General features: G+C 38.5%; 1 protein-coding gene across 3 annotated transcripts in view; it reads right to left on the bottom strand.

Annotated features, from left to right (window-relative positions):
• Positions 1–18947, bottom strand: part of epha3 (eph receptor A3) — a 144999-nt gene that overhangs the window by 87370 nt on the left and 38682 nt on the right. The window contains exon 4 of one of the 3 annotated variants that reach the window (XM_067443297.1): positions 3629–4959. The exons of the other annotated variants lie outside the window; for them this stretch is intronic. Within the exon in view, the coding sequence (XP_067299398.1) occupies positions 4919–4959 (41 nt within the window). The 3' untranslated portion in view covers positions 3629–4918. Of the gene's footprint in view, positions 1–3628; positions 4960–18947 lie in introns of those variants that run through there. 3 annotated transcript variants of the gene reach the window in all.

The raw sequence follows: 18947 nt of genomic DNA, 5'->3' as shown, positions 1-18947 counted from the left end.
AATTTTAAAATCTAAGCATAATATATAATATACATAGCAAATTTGTAATTATTTTCCTGTTTACTTAAAAGAAATTCCAAAAGCTCTGTTCTGGAAACATTCTGAGAACCAAGCTTTAACATTCCCAGAACATTCTGGGAACCAATAATTGGAAAAACTCTACAGTTCACAAAGCGGAAAAATGTGTTGTGGAGAGGGAGCCAGGCTCTCCATCAGCTCTCTCAGAGTGAAAGGAAAGGTCAGTGAAGGTTTCGCTCCACTTCGACGGTGCCAGCGGTAAACAGAGCAAGTAGTTGAGAGTGTTGACTAAACAAATGATTTCCTGGTTCCATAGACCAGCTCCCACCCCTTCCATTCCACAAGGTCAGAGGGACTCTTGCCCCCCTCCTACTCTCCTCTCTGCGTCTCCTCTCACTCTCCCACCCCAGCTCTAGGTAAAATTAGATTTGATCAGGCATCCTGCGGGACAGCTATTCTTCTGCGTTAGAAATGGCAGAGCGAAGCCCCCTCCGGAGCCCATTGCACTGAAGATGGATATTAGCATTGTAATGCGTGCCGCGCTTCTGGGACTGTTTACAGTTCCAAACATGTGTTTCCGCCCTGCTTTTGCAGCACGGCTATAATGCCTCCAGTGTGTATAATGCCTCGCACCTTCCCGATCCGCTCATCAGCGGGCTTTCTCATTCAAATCAGCTTGAGATCAGACCGCTTAATTAGGCCGCACATTTCCCAAAGTGAAGCTCCAATGTGAGGAGCCTCTTTAAGACCCGTTTGAAATGAATGAGCCTCCACTCCAGAAACATTACCTTGTAGTTACCAGCACAAACACCAACAGAGGCCTGAGAAAGCTGATATGAATTACTGTCGTGGAAAGCGCCAGCTCGGCAGCTCCCTTATGCATCTGCTGGCAAGCAAACAGAGTGAATTTGTAATTTGTTTTTGGGGGGTTCGTTTAGATTAGTTCTGGCTGTGATGAATGCACTGCATCAAGGGTAACAATAAACATTTTGCTCTGACATTACTGCATCTTAGTGATGTTTGCTAGTTCCTTGGTGTTGGGTTCCAAACATCATTGACGCACCGTGATATGTTACAAATGTTCTCGGCGAAGCTAATGAATAGCTTTTCAGGCGCTCCGCTAGGAATGAGGAACAGCGACGCCATTTTAATACAATTATCACACAGCAAATGACCACATTGGGTAATGCATTCGCCTTTAAAGATCCTTATAAATTAATTACAGACCGCTGTGGTTGATTCCTCTTTGTTAATCTGTCAAAGAGAATCATAATATTGTGCTTGCGCTAAAAGCGCTCTAATTATGATTCAGTAATGACTGAGAGCAGAGCGGGTCACTCATTGTGAGAGCCCTGTGCAATCTAACTGGCATATTTCATAATTAGAGAGCCAGCAAACTAAGGATTTTGAAGCATCTCGTCTGTGAAGTGGGATAGAGATGCAGCTCCACCTCATTAAAAGCAGCATTTCATTCCTGTTCAATGGCATAATCCTGTCGCTACGGACGACAGCGTTGTGTCTCACAGCTCTATTAAAGGAGAGATAGCTGCATACTTTCCTGGAGTTTCTCACTTTCTCCTTCTTCTGACATCTTTGTTAGGCAGCGATTCCTATTTACACACTGTCACAGCAGCCAGCAACCCTGCCACAGGAGGGACACACAAGCGCACACAAACAGATATGCTCATCTGCATTAATGTGCCGTCTCATGCAAACCCTTCATGCTTGATCCCTCATATTGCTCTTCATTGTGAGGCCGAGAGCTCCCCCGAAAATGAATCCAATTCTAGCCCCCAAAGGCTGATTAGAATATATGCCAAGTGAGAAATGTAAAACTCTAAATTGGGAGAAAACACTGTGCTGCGTAACAGGAGAATGAACCTCATTGGTTCTCGCTGCAGCTCAAATGTGCCGCGCAACACACAAATTGCTTGTTGGACATTCTCTTAACAAACTTCTCTTTCCCCTCAAAGTCAACACGGAAAAATAAAAAGTCCACAGATTCGACCAGGGCTTTTGGTGTGCTGCTTGGGCAGTATATGTTATAGAGATGCTATAGGACCACAGATTTATTGAACTCTTGGTGATGGACCTCCTTTGCAGGGACTGTTGTTTCCAAGGCTTAACTCTACATCAGTGTTCTTGTCAGCGGTTAAGGTCAGTGTGTAAAGGCAAGCCTAGTTCTGTGTTCAAAGCTGGATGCATGTGTACAGACTATAAACTAACGCAGGGAACAGCTGCAGGCCCCAATGGTTAACATGCATGAGTATGTTGAGGCAATTAAACGGTTCATGATATCGGCAAACATAAACAAATACACAGTGATCATAATCATACAGAAACACTAGGGGTGTAACGATACACTCGTGTCACGATTCGATATATATCATGATACTGAACTCACAATACGATATGTATCCCCATATTTTAAGCCAAAATAAAGAAGACGTTTTCTTTCTTTATTTTTTTTACTTTTTATTATTATTATTAAAGTAATATTATTTGTACTTAAGAACCCACAAATATTCCCCCATTGCATCATTATACATTAAATTCAACATTATATATAGTCGTTTCATGTAAGAAACTCAGTAAACTTAAACATTACTCAGGCTTTCAATACAGGCAAATTCTCTCCCTGTACTCATAGTATCCTGCCTCTCCCGCTATTAATGCGCTATAAGAGTAAACCACTTAAAATGATTTGAACAATCATACTACTGAAACTAAATGTGATCTGGTGATTTAAAAGATGTTTGCGCTTTGACTATGGCGAGTGCCATTGCGGCAGCGCGTGCGCTTCAGATGATCAATGCCATTCATCACAGCTCTAATCGCAAGAAAGCTCGTCAACATGAAACTGTACATGTTTAGCTCATCAAAGAATTTTAATTCTGCATTTACTCACGCTCATGTTGCTTTCACACAACATGCAATCATTTGAACGTCCATGTTTACCACAGTATGGGCATCATTGTAAATCTGTTCATCATAAGCCATCGTTCGTGTCTCTTCAGAAGACTAGGGTTTGGATTAGATTATATTTATTTTTACGATGCCTTTATGACATTTTTTGGGATCTTTAAAGTTTGAGAGGAATAATGGACAGAAATCCCTCAGGTTTTACAAAGAATATCTTAATTTAATTGGATTATACCTTAGGAATAGGCCCACTACAGCTAGTTAAACCTTGGATAAAGCAACTCTGTATCTTGAATTATATAGTTCCCATCAACGATACATATTGTCACATTTTTATATCGTAATATATTGTTAAACGATATATTGTTACATCCCTTAGAAACACACTATTAAAATCAGGACAGTTTCAGTTACGTGATCTTATCCTCCCATAGTACATTGTCCCTCTTCCTCAATCAAAATCAAAAGTGCTTTACAATACTTCATCATTTAATCTTAGTGCTATGCTAAAAGTTAGCAGACTAAGCTTCTAGCTTGCAAATGGATGACTAACTGAAAACATGTTTAATTTGATTATTTTAAGCTTTGGTGTGAAATTACATGTAATACATAAAAAAAAAAAAAAAAAAATTCAATTCATGATCAAGACTAAATATGATCAAGGTTGTTTTGTTTATTATTTCTAATCAGGTATCAAATAGAATAACCATAAAAATTTTATCAGCAATGGAATAATTGCCTCTTTGGGGCTCTAAAATCTGTACTAAATGCAAATGCCAATATGCCAGACATTCATATAATGACCAAAAATTATGTCATATGCCAGACATAATATGCCAGACATTCATATAATGACCAAAAATTATATTCAATGGAAGATAAATATTTCATTGTGGTTATTACATTATAATTTGTGTGATAAGTAAATAATCAAAATATTTATTGGTGTTTTTATAGCCACATCGCATTTGCAGATTATGCTTAACATTGCAGATTGATGAATTGTATTATATCACTGTTTCTGCTGTTTTATATTAAAAAATGTAAGCCACAAGATATTAGTGTTAATATATTACATGAATTTTGCTCTACATGGATACATTTGAAACTGAGCTAAAACATATGCAATATTATTCCTGCATCTTTCTCGCTAAGGCGCTAGATGTGACTGGGTCAGTCAGTAATTTTAGGACATCATTTTGCCGAAATCCCCTGACACATCTCAATAAGCCACCATGATGCCTGTAGCAAATTGAGAGCAGGAGAAGTAGAAAGAGGGAAGAAAAAGAGAGAAAGTAGCTTTGAAACAACTAAGCCTATTAACATAATTTTCAAAGCCTTTCAGAATGCGAGTCCTCCTGTCGGAGCCATCCCTCTTCCTTGGTGCCATTGTACTGAATGTACTGCTCTGCTACAGAAGCCAGCACAATGGGAGCCCTGCATCGGCCACCACCTAATCCCCTATTGTGGCAGGTTTATGGCCGCCTCTTTTTCGGGGGCCCCTTAGGACCCTCCATTCCTCTGGAGCTGCTGGACCACACGGAATCGGCTGCCACTGATAAATCTCCACCGCAGACAAAGAAATGGCAGGTCAGCCAAGGGTTCAGGGATTGTGCTGGCCACTTTTAATGTACGCTGACTGTCAGCCACAGGCATGACTGATAACAGAGGTATTATTTTCACAGAGGAGCAGTGCCCAACACCAGCCATAAAACCTCCTATTATAATCCAAATGACCTCCCTCTGGCTATTGTGGAAAGGACGCGCTTCCGTGCAGAGCTCAAGTGCGATAACCGTGGCCAACACAGCCGTAGAGAGAGGAGGGATCCGTCCGCAGAAGAAGTACTGTCTATCTCTCCATTGTGTCCCTGTGTGGGAGGACTAGCTGCCAACAGCCGACAACAAGGAGGTGTTCCATATGCCCACCTCCGTGACGCTGACAGAACATAAAAATTCAGGTGGCAGATTTGCTATCTGCTCAGCGTAGGTCCCTTTCTTCCCCATCGCGTTTCCCCATCTCTGGTGATAAAAAAAGAAGAAATGAAACGCCTAGAAATCTAATGGGCCGAAGAAATTATTCAAATGCTTATGCTATTACGCCACCCACGTCATCAATGAACACATGCATATGCGATCCTTGTGAGAGTGCATATGCTTTTTGCCTCAATTTCTAAAACTTCTATTGCAGACATTTGTAGACTTTTAAAGCAGCGTCCTTACTTCATATAGGGCTGATTTGGAACACTCCAGATTTATGAAAGATGCAACTCATGCACTCTAAAAAAAATGCTGGGTTAAAAACAACCCAAGTTGGGTTGAAAATGGACAAACCCAGAAATTGGGTTGTTTGAATGGGTCCATTCACTGGGTTCAAACAACCCAATTTCTGGGTTTGTCCATACTCAACCCAACTTGGGTTGTTTTTATTCCAGCATTATTTAGAGTGTGCTAATGGAGTCTGATGTTTTTATGTTGCTTAGCTAGCAATGCAAGAGTACAATAAGCATAACAATTCACCATATAAACATATGTGAATGAAATATTGGTATTAATAATCTGCATTCTCACACACATATTGGATACATTTTTGTCACAGAGCTAGATGGGACAATATCATAATGTCACATTATAGGCTTGCCTTCCTCACAAAGGATGCATGTAAGGATGCTAGGGGTGGGAGATATAGCCTCAAAATGTATCTCCCTAAAAAATTTAACAAGAATTTTTGCGATAACGATATTTATGACGATATAGAAAAAAAAAAAATATGGAACAAAGTTTTATTGGTTATTGCAGCTGGTAGGCAGCAGCATTTATTAGTGCAAACACGATGAAGGACATTGTCCATTCTTTTCCAATGGACTACTGTCATTGATGAGAGAATATTTAATTCAAAGTGTTAATGTATTGTCATAAGGTGGAAGCAGCAGCTTTATAGTCACACAGCCAAAGAGTCAAATGAAAGCAAAGTAGCTTTAGTACAAGTTATTAGTGTTTTCAATGGAAATCTTAAGTAAAACTATAATACAACATTTTAGTTTAACAATAAATAAAGTAATTTATGCCATGGTTTGTCTGAATATTTAAGTCAGATGAATCATCATTCTATATTAATACGCTGTTTTAATTATGAAGCGCGCACACACATACAGAGAGATCGCGCTGCAGATTCTGGAGCACAGAAACTTATCAACACTGCCCCATGACTTTTAGCAAAAAAATTATAGCTAAGCCACTGGATCACTACATTATATTTCTCAGCAATGATGGGGGTTACATTTCTATTTTTAAGTAATAAACGTAATCTTCGTTGTTCATAGAAACGCTGAACAGACGTGTGTCACAGGCACAAATCTCTCTCTCTCTCTCTCTCTCTCTCTCTCTCTCTCTCTCTCTCTCTCTCTCTCTCGATAATTAATTCAAATAAATGCTATAATCCATTAATTCAAATGAACGTATTACTTTGTACACTACTTTATCTCTGTGCCTGATTAAAAGGAGGCAGAATGCTGGATCTAACGAGCCTTAAACAAGCCTTAACCGCCAATTTTACCCTTCTGGTCAAATATTGTTCTGCAAACATCAATAACACCTTTAAGTTGTCAATGTAGTATCAGTTGTCCATAGGGCTGACCTCTTGGAACCAAGTAGCTGCTTTTAAGGTGGCCTACTGATCGTCATCGGAGGCTGACACACTGCTCTTCGTGGTCTTCTCTCTCAGACAGTTGTTGTGCGTGCTAGGGAAAGTAAATGCCCATATAGTGTCACTTTATCATTGATATTGCGATATGACACTTTTTTTATAATGTAAAAATGTATACCGGTATTATCGTGGACGGTATGATATGGCACACCACTAAAGGATGCCTTAGACTTTGGCTAAAATTAGCAATCTTAGGAAGTAGCGTAATTAATGTTATTATCCTAATTACCTTTTGGAACAGTATTCGCAATGGGGACCTTTCCTATCAATGTCTATGTAGGCAGTTAACTGGGTTTTGGAGCAGAACATGTGGCTGTGTGTGCTGGGTAATGGAGGAGAGAGCACTCTAAACAAAAGCCTGCACGAATGACCAGCATGTGTGAGGAATAAGTGTCCTCCTTTCGAGAGTGCTAAAATAGGTCATCTCCAACAGTTCATAAAAACAACACTGAGCTCCAAGAAAGGACAGCTCACTTCCTCATTCACCATATACCAAAAATATATTTGCATTCCATACACAGCAAACACAATTCCATGATTATCAGGACATAAAATCATTACAAAACGGTAGTTAACTCAAAGATGAAAATTCTGTCATAATTTACTCACCCTCATGTTTCAAACTGGGATCACTCTCTGTGAAACACAAAAAGGGGTTTTCTTTTTTGTTTGTTTTTTTGGAATAATATTCTAGCTGTTCTTTTTTCATATTATGAAAGTCAACTGGTATGATTGCTGTCAAGCTTTGAAAGTCATATGCTTTGGAAGGACATGAGGCTGAGTGGATGATGACAGTATTTCTTTAATAGCCAAAAATGTGTAAATGTGATTTCACAAATCCCAGCTTTATACATCATAGCCTTGATTAATAACCATTCTTACAAGGTGTGACATGTAATTTTATTTTCGCAAATTTATTTACACAGCTGAAGTCTTGCTTGGCCAGAGTGTGTTCGGTAACTTTATCAAGGGAACTAAAGTAATGCTCGGCAAGAGGATGTCAACCACTGCGCTAGAATCTGTTGAATTTCTAGAAAGTCATTGCCAAACCACAGCTTTTCATTGTAACCATATGGCCAGTCCCCATGGTCACCTTCCCTCTTGCTTCACACCTGCTGTTCCAGCCCAAACATAAAGCTATTCAAATAGCACATGAGTGATCACTCATTTACTGGAGATCATTATCAAGAACTCATTCAGTTTCCAAATGACCTAGGGACCCTGGTAACCAACACCCAATGTTCTGACCAAATCATTAATAAAACTACATTTGCCTTTCCTGAAGGAAATACCATTGCTTGCGAAGCAGAAAAGAAGGATAGTGTTAAATTTTTAGGTTTTAGGCGGTGGTTCTGCCTGAATAAAATGCTGCATCAGAGCATCAGAGATGTTTTGTCATGGTTATGACAATCAGCCTGCATTTCATTTGAAAGTTAACATGTAGAACAATATTCACTTGTAGAAGAACGTGCAGCCTGACAGTTGGATAGTTGCTGGAACTTTACGAGCCTCAAGTATTACCAAATTTTACAGTTCTACAGAAGGGTGTCCAAACCTGTTCCTGGAGGGCCAACGTCCTGCAGAGTTCAGCTCCAACCTGTCCCAAATATACTTGGCTGAACGTTTCTAGTTGAAGACCTTGATTAGCTTCAGGTGTTTTTAACTGAAGTTGGAACTAAACTCTGCTGTGGATTAGGCAACCCTGTTCTAGAGTTATACAGATTCTTGCAAGGATGATTTGTCACTTGCTCATAATGAAGCTGTAAACATGAATGCCCCTTAGGAGGGCTTGGCTGCCTGAATATAAAATATCCGGAGAAAAGATCAGGTTCTTCAGCGATCAGCAGCTCCTGTGAGGGTCAGGAAGGGGTCTGACGCCCACGCCGTTACGGGCAGCTAACAGAGCGAGAATGCTATTTAGATTTCTCCGGCAGGTGCCCCGTTCCAGCCTGGGCAGAGGGGCCCACAAATCAATCTTCTGTGTCGAGCCACTCCGCAGGGTGTCCGCACATTTGTTAAGGCTTGCCTGCCAGCCAGTCCCCATTCGTCTCTCTGAGGGGGCCACTCTAGGGGAAAGGCTGTCTCACCAGGGGCTGCGCCGTGCAGGCTGGGTACAGGGAGCAGCGCAGCCATAAATCAGAGGGCCCCTGCACGGAGCTAGGCTGCAAGGCTGTCAGGGTCGGAAGAGACGCGCCACCGCAGGTGATCCACAGACAACGTGGCAGGACAGCACCGAAACATCAAGAGTCTCTTCTTACCTACCCACAGACAGCTGTTAAGAATGTCCCTCTCTTTATTCATAAATACCAATGCTTGCACTGACATTCGCTCATGCTATGCTTTTCTGTTTGTTAACAGTGTGTTACATAAAATGCCCTCCTGCGGCTCGGTTCCTGAGCCACGGATATTTTCTGATGACACAGCAGAGCGGTAGAATTTATGAGACTAGAATAAACCTTTTCTGAAAAGCACAAGTGCTTGCAAACAACCTCGGGCTTTGTCAGAGATTAAATGTGAATGCAGCGGGTTGCTTGATGCCAGCGCTTTGACAGTGAGAGAAGAGGGGGAAAAAATGCAGAGGTTTTGAAATGAGCCAAACACCAAGGGACCCTCTCTGAGACGTGCGAGCTCCTCTGGGTCCTCCTTAGATATCTTGAGCGCACCAAGAAAGGGAATGCTTGAGGAAGGTTGACATTTTATACAAACCCCCTCTTTATACAAGGAGAGGGGCAATTATCGGACTGTTTGCACCAGTCAGGGGGGCAATTACCCGAGAGAAAGGTCAGAAGTGGTGTTCTGTTCCAGTTCCTCCTCCACAGGATTGATTGCTCACCTGGGTTCATCACTGGTGCTGATACGCATGGTCTCACACAATTTTGTCCCCTTGGACTCCCTGAGATATCCTGACAGAGTTCTCTGACAGATGTGCGTTTCCACCGACTGAGGTCTTTACACTTCCAGTCAGCTGGAAGAGCTGAACTTTGCTATGTTGTTATTTAGTTGCTCTGACATAATACATTTTAATTTATAAATATTAAAAATATTTTGTCTTACAGAATAAGAGTTAACTTTGATTAGCTTTATTTCTTCTATTATTTTATTTAAAAATAAATAAATAAATAACACAAAGTTAAGTACTGTACCCTATTGTTCAAGTCATTGTCAAAATGTATTGGAATCGGTTTAATGAACAAACATGTCTGTCTGAAAAAAATTTGCAACTGCACACAGCAGTTTTGCTGTTCTAATTGGGGGAAGATCTTTGAAGCGTTTACACCGTTGAATGCAAAATATCTTTGCAAACCTTTTCAGAATAAGGTTAGAATTATTGTGCTGCCATTATAATCTGCTCCGTCTATTTTACACACTTGCACTGACACTCGCTTATTAAAGCCTGCAAAGTTAAACATAGACTCTCTTGGTGTCAGGATAATCCTTTATGTGAAATGTAAATACCTGCATGAATTTGTAACATTTACTAAGTATACAGCTGCACTCTCAGAAAGACAGGTACAGTGCTGTCATTGGGGCGGTAGCCTAAGGTACAAAAGTGAAAAGTTACATCACCCCTAAATGGTACATATTAGTACCTTAAAAGGTACATATTAATTGAGTGTGTATTAGTACCTTAAAGGTATATATTAGTACCTTTTCGGTTTTGTACCTTAGGGTACCACCCCAGTGACAGCAATGTACCTTTTTTTTTTTTTTTTTCTGACAGTGTGTAATATGCAAGTTGTGCACAAAGGAATGCGTCTCAAATGCATCAAACAGCACACACATCTGAAAGCAGGACAAGCCATGTAGACTTAGTTTGATGATTTAGTTTGAAGCACTTAATGTAATGCATGTCTTATGTTTAAGGCAACTTACTTATCATCAGCTCACTCTGTGTCCACTCTGTGAAACACAGTTTGAAATTACATTCTGCACATACACACAAGTTCCACATAGTGGATTGAATAAGACTGGATACGTTCGGTACACATTCTTACCGAACCAAAAGACCCTTCCCGAAAATGTCCGGTATAAATATATGTGCCGTTTTAACCCTAATATGTATAACAGTGTTAATTGTATTGATAAATCATTTTCGCTGTTGCGAATTCTACAGGCTCACGCAACAGCAATTCAGAGCGATTCAATGAACAGCGCAAATTTGTGCCAGGCAATTGTTTATAAACTAATGCTGATGACATTTATTTTATGGTATTTATATGGTAATATATTTATATGGTTGTAACAATGCATATTTTATCTCCCTCATCTGAGCTTGAATGAGCAGATGCAACTGCAATAGTAAGGCACATATATTTCAAAATAAGAGGCACAGTGTATTTTGAGCATGTTTATAATTAAATATCACGCAAATACGCTTTTTCCCTGGTCATTAATGATATTTTGGTTACACAAAAACTGTATTTAATTTAATTCTCAATTAATTCTTAGTAAGAAAGAAAGAATAAGAACATTATTTGGCACATATTTTTCAGTAAAATATCAGGGTTATAATAGCTAGGTTAACTAAAACATCAAAAAATGTCATTACTTGAAATTAAATAAATGTTAACTGAAATTAATAGAATACAAATATATATATATATATATATATATATATATATATATATATATATATATATATATATATATATATATATATATATATATATATATATATATATATATATATATATATATATATATATACTCAGACTCAAGCCATTCTAGGTGTATATAACTTTCTTCTTTCAGACAAATACAATTGTTATATTAAAAAAGTATATACATATATATATATATAAACATAATAGAATATTAGCTCAGTGATACTACAATATTACAAAATTTTGAATTTATGAAGTGCATTTTTTTTCAGTGGGCCCCACAAAAACATACATTCCAACAAATTCAATTTATGAACATATTTGACAATCTTTTTCGAGTAATTTTGCGCTTGAATGGTCAAAATCACACACAATTAGGTCAAAATGTCATTTATTTTGGTATTTATTCAAGTAACAGTCGGTTATGTATTGGTTAAATGTGTCATTGATGCATCACAATTTAACTAAACTACTAAAATTTTAGTCGACTTAAACTAGACTAAAACTAAAACAATTCAGGTGAAAAATGACTAAACCTAAATTACATTTTAGTTAAAAGACTTAAACTAAATAAACATTTGCTGTCAAAATTAACTCATATATAATCAGAGTTGACATTTTGATTTATAATGAGTATTGAAAAAGAAGCAAGAAAGCCAATGAAGACAAAACTTCAGACTTTAGGTCTTGCAAAATTTCATCTGGCTTTTTAATATAAAGGCTATGCCTCTTATCACAAAACCCAGTGTTCAGCTTGTTTCTGCTCACCCTTCAATCTAACAACCGTGTAGTACAGAGAGAATACCTCACACCTCCAGACAATTCTCGCTAAATTACTGGTATAAACTCACACATCTCCCAGATTCAATCTCACAACCTACCTGGACTTAGAATTTCTCTTTCTGTCTCTCTCACACATTCTCCCTGTATCCTCGGGGTTTCTGCTACTCGAAGAAATGCTCGTACAGCAGAACACAACTTTAGATAAAGAATCATTTTGTGGCAAGTTTTGAGACGTCGGCATAAACTTGGATCACGTGGGAAACAATGGCTTAATTTTCACTGTTACAATCACAATTCTTTCTGTAAAACGCATTGACACTTTTTATAGTTCTTCTGAGTGCACAACAACTGTGCGCCGACATTAATCAAGACATTAAAGAAAACCGTGTTTAATTCCTAGGAAACAATATTGTGGTTACAAGTCGATGGCTTTGTACAATAAGTGTTTTTGAGAAAGAAATAAGCACAGAATTTGCCAAAGGGTTTCAGGTTAATGGCATTAAATATTTGAAAGATATTAGGGGAATTGTGTATTGCGTCCCGTATCACATTTCTCTAAGTTTTCAGACCTACAATGATTTTTTTTTGTCTTTTTCATGTCTTTTATTGTGGTATATTTTGATATATAATGATTATATATATATATATATATATATATATATATATATATATATATATATATATATATATATATATATATATATATACTCAGACTCAAGCCATTCTAGGTGTATATAACTTTCTTCTTTCAGACAAATACAATTGTTATATTAAAAAAGTTATATAAAAAATGTCCTGATTCTTCCGAGCTTCATAATGGCAGTGAATGGCAGCCTAAAATTTCAAGCCCAAAAAAAGTGCACCCATCCACGTATTTTTGTCTCAAGGGGATGAAAGACAACAATTCCCAGAATGCTTCGCTGCCCTCAGAGGCCACTCCCAAAGCCACCGCTACTGAATCACTGTGACTGGATCACTTTCCCACCGCGTTCATTTTCATGAAACCAGTTCAGTTAGAGAACAGAAGCTACAATTAACAACCGAACTGAGGGAGTGTCATGGCACAAACGCTGCAGGAGTCATTCATGATGAATGAGCTGAATGAGCTCTCGTGATGAGAGCTGGGGTAAACACGTCCGCGGCAGTTGTTCACAGCACGTGTTAAATCTGGTGCGTTTAAGTGTTAAGTCAGTAGCTCCTTCTACTAACTGTAATCTTTAGCCTCTGGCCAAAAAAAAATCCTCCAATAACGCAAATTGACGATAAAATCGCTGAAGTAACCCTTTATGGGTGAGTAAATTATGGGATAATTTTTTTCTTTGGGTTAACTATCCCTTTAAGTGGCAAAATAATTACATAAACTTTAACTTAATATTTACAATCACTATGACTTTTTTTGTGAAGAAATTGATATCCTGCAAGGAGTCATTACATCTTAAAATAACACAAAGACATTAAAAAAACTTACAAAAAAATATATTACAACCAAATGCTTGAAACAAAAAATCGTTAAAAATACCACACTTGCACACTTTGTTTTAATAGTTGACATCATGCCACAAATGCAATCAAATGGAGCTTGAATGGAGCCTGAAACATTCCTTCAACTTATCTGAGTGTGAGGTTTGTCGAGAAGCCAGGGAGATTTTACAGATGGAGGCCTATCAAGGGAGCAGCCTTGGTCTCTGGCCTTTAGCAACTCACTATTAGTTACACTGATAGATCTCTTAAGACATCAGAGGGGAGATTAGAACACACTTTACTGTGAAAAACAATCCCTTCAGCGGGCCCCTCTACCACAGCCTGATCGATGCACACTCAAACAGGGCTTGTCAGGACTGGGCCAATTTGATTGGCTGACTCTGAGGAACAGACAGTAGACAAGCTGACAGTGACCCTCCCCATAAGCTTCCCATCGATCTTCTGAAGGCCCCGCACACACAGAGACGCTGTCTGTCCCCCGCTGCCGAGCGGCCACCGTGGCGTGACACATACATGCCAACACATGCTCACGCACACACACGCACACATGCTGTCTTTCCCACATGTGGGTTGAGGGAAGAAAGAGAATGATATGCTGCATAAATGGGCGTTAGGATGCCTGAAAGGTTGTTTTGTTTGGAAAATTCCTCCTATTTTCACACAGCTGATGACTGCAGACTAAGATATTATTTTCAACAAAGGCAGATCTTAGTGGGGGATTTCGAAAAATCATGCTTTCGTATGATTCACATTGAATTCATTTGAAACTGCCACCTTGTAATATAGTTGTTTTCCTGTGAGATCTGGTTGACAGATCTCATGTAATTTGTGTGTTGGTAAGTTATTGTTTTGGATTAAAGACTATGAGAAAACATGAATAAAAAAAAAAAATTATAATTTATAATAAATTCTGCAATATTTCATGAACAAAAACTGCAATCCTGTATATGAGAATTAATCAAGCATCTCTTGCCCATCTGCAAATGGTACAGAATGCAGCTGCCAGGCTCCTAACAGGCTCTGAGTACATTACTCTAGTTTTAATTTGTTTGCACTGGCTTCCAATTCGCTACCGAATTGATTTTAAAGTTGTTACTCTTTTTTAAAATCCTTGAACGGATTAGCACCTGTATATATTTCTGAGTAACTATCTGCTCACAATCCAGGAAAGTATCGTAGGTAATCCAACCAGAGACTGCTAAATGTTCCTCGGGCTATAATTGAGAGGTGATCATGCTTTTGCAGTCACTGCACTGAAACTTTGGAAAAGCCTATCCGTTTCTTTTAGAATTACCCCTACACTACATTAAGCAAAACTCAAAACATATCTGTTTTCTCTTGGTTTTAATGATAGTTAATTTGTGTAGTTTCTGGTTTTGTTTGTGTTTGTAATTTATTTTGTATACGTTTTTAATTTGGATGGTTTTTGATATATTGAACAGCACCTTTGTCAACAATTGTTGTTTTCTAATGGAGCTATATAAATACCATTTGACATTGAAACATGAAACTGCAAGTTATTTGCAGAAAAAAAAATGTTAACTGTGCTACCGCACAGCTATTTACCATATGAGATTACCATAGGAGAGTAGAAAAACACTAGCCTAGAAATCTAGACGCGAGTGTCGTCTAGCAACTCTCAATACACTTCTGAGCTGTAATCCCCTAACTCTTGCTGGGCCAATCACATCGTGTATAGAGTCGTTGGGTGGGGCTTAACATAATGACGGCAGAGTTACGCTTGTGTGCTTCTAGTAAACACAGAAACTGTTGAACGGTGGTCTTTCTAATCAGCTTTGACCGTGACTCTGGAAGACTTAGAGTTAAGCTTTTCTCTGAGAAAAGAACAAAGAAAGGCACTGAAGTCATTCTCAAAAAGGGAAGATGTGTTCTGGGTTTTGCGGACCGGATACGGTGAAAGTTTAATCTATCTACTAATTCACCTTTGTTGCTCTGGTTTGTGCTATCCTATTGCATGCTGAGGGAGTTTGAAAGACAACCGTTTATCCCGCCCCTCGGATTGAGCCTTGTCAATGGTGAGTTTCCAGATCAAACATCTTGATGTGGGTCTGGTTTGTCAGGCTAAAAGAACACTAAAGACATGCATCTGAAAAATATGTTTTTTGGGCATACGAGCATGCCATCTGCGGAGTGCCTAATTACACCAAGTGCAAATAGCAAGCCTTGTTGGCAAGCGCTAGTCACACTAGCTCCGCCCAACATTGCCTGGTTGGTCCACACAAAATGTCACCGTCTTCAGTGGCATAGTCAGTAGTGCGCAAGTCTATGTTGAACTATGTTTTGACGCGACAGGTTCGAATCCACCTTTTGTTGAGCTCGCTCTTCTCTTTTTTCCCATCACATATCACATCAGAAAGGCATTTATTTTCAATAAAAAAATAAAAAAATGTCATGGAAATAAAGTGCCTAACAAAATGTTTAATATTTATTAATAAAGTATTTATTGGTTAGGGGTAGGGGTAGGGAGGGCTTTTATTGTTCCATTAAGGTGGCATTCATTTAATGATTGTAATAAATATTATCATTTACACTCAGTTATCATTGCATCCTGTTAATGTACAACAATAGTAAGGTGCAAATAGTGTTATGTCCGAAATAAAGTGTAAATAGCATCTAATTACTATTTACACATTTAAGAACTGCTACTTTTACATGGTTTAAATACAATATATCACTATTTCCTCTTAGTGTAAATAGCTTCGCTAAGAAAATAAGACAGCCACTGTCTTATATCTGCCACCAAAGTAGCTGGGTCTTATTTTCTTTATTTACTGAATCAAACTTGATAGCTATTAATTAAAACTATTATAAGTTTAACCTAGTTGCTCTGATTTTTTTAAAGGAAAAAATGAGGGGGTTTGTCAGGGGGCTAAGGCCCAGAACAATGCGATTACAGTGGGGCTTCCAGAGGACGAATGTGATGAGGAAATCATAGGATTGGAGGAATGTCCCCCTACTGGGCACACACATGGTATTTCGCTCTGTTTCACCTCTCCTCGCTCACCGCTGTGGCTTGGACAATAAGCCCTGCAAAGCCCATGACCACTCTCGCTGGTGCAGGATTGCAAAAACCGTGTCAGAGAGCCAGTGGGCCCCATAACTCTGCCTGGAGAGCCTTTATGCCATGCAGATATTTGGCTTCCACACATTCCTTTCAGCAGGACAAAACAACATCGGCTCAATCTGGAGGTTTTTTTCCGGCCTTACATTTAATATGCATAATGATCATGCATGTAAATGGCTTTTAAGGCAACATAAATAGAGCCTGACGCAGATTCACTGACCCTACGGCTCAACTGGTGTAAGAGTGGGCCATGATGATAAATGGCTTCTATTTATTGGCATGAATCTCACTTGGCAAAAATATTGGCTTTGGATGAACTTCCCTCCGCTCTGTTAATGTATTTCGAGACCTCCTCTGGCATTGATTTATCCTAAATACAGCAGCAATCATAATTAGCCCAATTAAAGTGATGAGTAATAACCATGCCGATTCTTCATACACCTGGAGACAATTTTCTGATGCTCTACACTATGGTGCATTAATTACCATTGATCCACAGCATGCAATTTCCATTTGCACATTGTTCTATAAATCTCAGCTGTAATTTACACTGAGCAAACAATTATACAAGATTAGTATTCCTTTAGTGATGGTTGCACAGAGCTGGTGTGTCACAAATGTATACTTGCAATGCCAGTGTGGGAATCAACAGAAAACACATCATACATGATGTCATACTAAAGTTTGCATAAAGATATTAAAACATCTGAAATCACGTGTTATGTATGATACTGTGATTAACACCGAGTTCAACCATCATATTCAGTGTGATCAGATATCACCATGAGACACTCATTTGCATAATAACTACATGCAAATGACACTTAACAAGCAGGCATATCTATTTAAATGTAAATCAATGCGTTCATAGGTCTGTCCTCATTAAACATGGCAGGCTGTTAATGCTGACGTCAATACCCAGAAAGAAAAATCACCAATGTGATCTCATTAATATCTCTATTGTTTTTCCAAGACAGAAGTGAGATTAAAAATACTGCAAATGGACAATGGCTAAAGTCTCCAGATTTGAAAGTGTTTTTTTTTCTGTTCATTTCTTTTTCTTTTTTCTGAAGTGACAGGCCCCAGTCTCTCTCTCTCTGTGTGTGTATGTGTGTTAGTGTGTGTGTGTGTGTGTGTGTGTGTGTGTGTGTGTGTGTGTGTGTGTGTGTGTGTGTGTGTGTGTGTGTGTGTGTGTGTGTGTGTGTGTGTGTGTGTGTGTGTGTGTGTGTGTGTGTGTGTGTGTGTGTGTGTGTGTGTGTGTGTGTGTGTGTGTGTGTGTGTGTGTGTGTGTGTGTGTGTGTGTGTGTGTGTGTGTGTGTGTGTGTGTTAAATAGAACAGCATTTAGTTTAAAAAGAAAAATGTCTTTACTGTCACTTTTGATCAATTTAGTGCATCGTTACTGAATATGTGTGTATATATATTTTTATTCCTCTTCATATTTTGAGTTAATTTATAAATTAAACATACGTAAATGAAAACTTCATTATGTCTCCTGAGTTCTGAAAGATGAACCTTATAACCAATCAAATTTTCCTCTTCTGCCATCACAAAATGAAATTATTTTCTAAACTGTGCAGCATAGAACTGTCTGAAAATTGTTATAGTGCTCTGTTTCAGACATACACAGCCTCATAATCTGTTTTCCATTTCTTATTAGAGTCATTGTACTACGCTGTTGTGGTTTCCAGTCATCCATCCGACTGTACTGTTAAGTCTTAATGTATGGTGAGTGTCAAAACACAGATATAATGTGCAATTAAACACGACTATTACTTGTTTCATAGCTATGACTCTCTATAACACAAGTCAGTTTCAGCTGTGCAAATGGTGCAAGTCTTTTTTACTGGGAAATGAAGAGGTTCTGATGTCATGGTTTTACTGCTCTGCTCCAGGAGTTAGGAATTAGGAGTCTTTTCTTTGGCATCATAATCTCTGTGGGGCACAATAAATGAGCAGTCTTTATGCTTTAATTGTGTAACGCTGTCTCTGTGAGTGGGCAGGGCTGGCATTCCTGGCAAGCCCAGAGAATAGAGGGAAGTTAACGACGGATAAAATATGCATCTCATCAGTTCAAGAGATTTCAGTGGTTATTAAAGATCCACCCTGTCAGTTAGGAAAAGTTTTTGAAGTTTAACAAGTTTTAACAAGGATCTAGTACTGCTTTTGTGTGATATTGCTTTTATATATAGTAACAGTTCAATAAACAATACGATATTATTGAGTAACTTAAATTTTAGAGACAGTTACTTTGTTTTCATTCAGTCAAATAAAAATAGTTCTAAAACCAGATAGACTGTAACATTAACCATAACACAGAAGAGGCATTTTGAATGGATCAGCATTTATGAA

Source organism: Pseudorasbora parva, chromosome 5 (genome assembly GCF_024679245.1).
Source record: "Pseudorasbora parva isolate DD20220531a chromosome 5, ASM2467924v1, whole genome shotgun sequence".
NCBI lineage: Eukaryota > Metazoa > Chordata > Actinopteri > Cypriniformes > Gobionidae > Pseudorasbora > Pseudorasbora parva.
Note: the sequence above shows the minus strand (reverse complement) of the source record. Positions and strands in the feature narration are given on the sequence as shown.